The 3,822-nt window shown below is 38.2% G+C and overlaps 1 protein-coding gene across 1 annotated transcript in view; it reads right to left on the bottom strand.

Annotated features, from left to right (window-relative positions):
- SCAI (suppressor of cancer cell invasion) overlaps positions 1–3,822 on the bottom strand; it is a 184,791-nt gene that overhangs the window by 15,237 nt on the left and 165,732 nt on the right. Inside the window, exons 16-17 of the mRNA XM_021711146.1 lie at positions 1,739–1,912; positions 1,438–1,538 (exon numbers count right to left, since the gene is read on the bottom strand). Coding sequence (XP_021566821.1) covers positions 1,438–1,538; positions 1,739–1,912 — 275 coding nt within the window. The remainder of the gene's footprint in view (positions 1–1,437; positions 1,539–1,738; positions 1,913–3,822) is intronic.

Here is a 3,822-nt window from a genome sequence, read left to right as displayed (position 1 = left end):
CGCCGCAGCCTTGACTGCTGGGCTCCAGCGATCCTTCCGCCTTAGCCTTCCAAGTAGCCGGAATTACAGGTGTGCGCTACCACACTCGGCTGATTTTTTTTATTTATTGTAGAGTTGAGGTCTCGCCAAGTTGCCCAGGCAGGTCTCGAACCTGCGGGCTCAGGCAATCCACTCAACTCAGCCTCCCAAAGCGCAGGATTACAGGCTGAGCCACCGAGCCTGGCTGAATACACTCTTTATAAAGAGGAAAACAAAACACACATATATGAAGCTGCTCAACCTCAACAATAATCTTGGAAATGAAAAGCCACTATGACCACAAAGACTAATATATACTCACCAGATTCACATAAATATAAAGTACGACTATACAAATATAAAGTATGACTATAACAAGTGTTAGAAAGGAAGGATTAAAGCAATAGCAACTCTTTCATGCTGCTAGTGTGCGTGTAAACTGATACAACCACTTTGGAAAACAATTTGGCATTACCTAGTAAAGTTAAATATGCTTGTATCCTCTGACTTTGCAATTCCACTATTAGGTATATTCCCCAGAGAAAATCTTATACATGTGCACCAGGAAACAGACATAATAATTTTACACAGCTGGGTGCAATGGCTCACGCCTGTAATCCCAGCACTTTGGGAGGTAGAGGAAAGATGATTGCCTGAGCTCAGGGGTTCAAGACCAGCCTGGGTAACTTGGCAAGACCTCATCTCTACAATAAGTTAAAAAAATTAACCAGGCATGGTGGAGTACACCTGTGGTTTCAGCTACTTGGAAGGTTGAGGCAGAAGGATCACCTGAGCCCAGCAGCTCAAGGCTGTGGTGGCTGTGAGCAAGCCACTGCACTTAAGCCTGGGCAATAGTGAAACTCCGACTCAAAAAAAAAAAAAAAAAAAATAATAATAATAATTTTACAGTTTATGTAATAAAAAACTGAAAACCCAAATGATTATTATCAGTAGAATGTGTAGGTAATTTGTGATATACAGTCAAACAATTTATGATTTATAGTCAAACAAACAAATGAAAGCAATAGTCATCAACATGGCTCAATTTCAGGAATACACTATTTGACTGGAAAAAGGAAAGTTGTAAAAGAAGATATACAATGTGGATCCATCACTATGTTGTACAGAAATACAAATACATGTTACATAGCAACAAGGAAAAGAGAATGATAATCATAAAATTCAAAATGTCAGTTTCATTTGAGAGGGAGACAGGATCAGGAAGGTACTGAAATGTTCTACTTCTTAAACACATCTGAGTACTTTAATACTGTTAATCTTTATGTTGTGCATATTTATTTGTAAATATTATTTTGGATTTATTCAAACTTTATTTAATACAGGTAAAATGTATATACTACATGATTCTTAAATATCTAAAAATGGTAAAATTGGTCTTTAATAATATTCTTTGCCTACCCGAAAAATCTTGTGCATCCTCATAGTGGCTGAACAAAAGATAAATCTTGTGAGAAGCAAGCGAAGAAACTCATCCCCAAAAAACTGGAGAAATGCCTGATCTGCAAAAAGGAGAAAGGTGACAGGAAAAGGATGCTTCAATGGAAGGTACGTTTCCAAGGGGAAGGAAACTTCAGGAAAGCCTTCTCAACTTTACTGCCTGGGACAAGTACCTTTCAAAATTTAAACAATTTAAAATAAGTAACCATTTAAAGCCATTTTAGTACATTCTGTTAAGTGTGCAGTTAGATTAGGAGGGTACCTATTGAACGTGAATGGGTCAGTAGCTGGGCAATATCACGGTTGATTTTTCGAAGATATTCTTGACACTTTTCCCATAGGCCTCTACGCATGCTTGACAATCCAGAGACAAATAGGAAGGCCATTAGAGGATTGTTCAAAAAGAGAGTGAAGAGGCTACCTCGTTGAGATTGATCTGTAATAACAAACATGTTAAATATGTAGACAATAGTTTTGCAAAAGATAATACATATAAGGAACATTTTAGTATAACAAAAATATATAAAATTAAAGCTGTATCATTAATCATAATTCAACAAAAGTAGATTTTGCATAAAACCACAAGCATGTTGCTTTCTGCAGAACAAACGTAAGACAGAGCCTAGTAAACTTAAGAGAAATGGAAAATGAACATATTAGTTCCCAATTTTTACCCTCAACTAACAAATTTTACCCAAATATGGCAAGTGTTGGATCATGGACCATCTATGATAGAATTCTCTGCTAAGTACCAGAAGTGCCAATCTCTTTCATTCTCCTTTGTCAGTTGCTCTTTCTCTGTTTATCCCTTAAAGATAAGTATTTTCTTTCTTTTGGTCCTATAAATTGTTCATTGCTCTTTATTCACTATTTATATGCCTACTGATTCCCAATTCTCTATCAGCAGGCTAGACTGAATTCCTTAGGTCTAGCACTGTGTTGTCCTACAGTAGCAATTAGACATAAAATGTGAAAAGTTCAAACTGAGACACACCGTGAAATGCAAAATACACACCGGATTTCAAAGCCTTAGTACAAAAGACATATTGCTAACATTAATTTCACCTGTTTCTTTTTACTTTTTAAAATGTGGGTAGTGGCCAGGCTCGGTGGCTCAGTCTGTAATCCCAGCACTTTGGGAGGCCGAGGCAAGTGGATTGCCTGAGCCCACGGGTTTGAGACCCACTCGGGCAACTTGGCAAGATCTCATCTCTACAATAAATCAAAAATTAGCTGAGCATGGTAGTGCATGCCGGTAGTTCTGGCTATTTGGAAGGCTGAGGTGGAAGGACCGCCAGAATCCAGCAGGTCGAGGCTGCGGTGGCCAGGAGCGTGCCACTGCACTCCAATCTGGGTGAAAGAGTGAGACTCCAACTCAAAAAAAAAAGTGGGCACTAGAAAACTTAAAATTACATGTACTCACACTACAGTTATATTGACCATTGTTGCACTAGACTACTACATTCAACCTAACTCTCAAATGCACCTCAAACTCAACATGTCAACAATTGAAAGCAAATTATTTCTCCTTTCGTTCTCTACAATTATACGTCTCATCAGATATTATTTTTACCAGCACCTCAGCCAGAAATCTGGAAGTCTGTTCCTACCTTCTTTCCTGACACCTAGTCCATTACTAAGTCTTATTAGTTCTTTGGGCTATCTTTTGAAGCCAGCTACCCAGTCATTGTCTTATCTCAAGCCACCATCATCTCTCTATTTCTATCCATGCCCCTCCCCACTTAATTCTCCAAGAGGCTAACTGAATGCTCTTTCATACTATTCAACAGTTTAAAATCATTTAGTGATACAGGTTGAGTATTGTATATCTGAAATGTTTGGAACCAGAAATGCTTTGGATTTTGGAATATTTACATACACATAATGAGAAATCCTGGGAATGGGTCCCAAGCCTAAACACAAAATTTATTTATATTTCATAGATATCTCATATATAAAACCTGTAAGTAATTTTATATAATATTTTTAGTAATTCTGTGCATGAAACAAACTTTGTGCTAAGTACTTATGTGTGGAATCTTCACTTTGGCATCGTGTAGGCACTAAAAAACTTTTAATTTTGGAGCATTTCAAATTGCAGATTTTTCAGATTGGAGATAGTCAATCTGTACCCCATTGTTCTCCACTTAAGTCACTTAACAAATCTTAAAAGTTTTTTCAGCCGGGCTCGGTGGCTTAGCCTGTAATCCTGCGCCTTTGGGAGGCTGAGGTGAGTGGATTGCCTGAGCTTGTGGGTTCAAGACCCGCTGGGGCAACTTGGCAAGCCCTCATCTCTACAATAAATCAAAAATTAGCCAGGTGTGGTAGTGTGCACCTGTAGTTCCA

The sequence above is a fragment of the Carlito syrichta genome, unplaced genomic scaffold (assembly GCF_000164805.1).
Source record: "Carlito syrichta isolate Samal-C Ts95f unplaced genomic scaffold, Tarsius_syrichta-2.0.1 Scaffold301887, whole genome shotgun sequence".
In the NCBI taxonomy this organism is placed as follows: domain Eukaryota; kingdom Metazoa; phylum Chordata; class Mammalia; order Primates; family Tarsiidae; genus Carlito; species Carlito syrichta.
The sequence above is the reverse complement of the archived record's forward strand: the minus strand, read 5'-3'. Positions and strand labels throughout refer to the sequence as shown.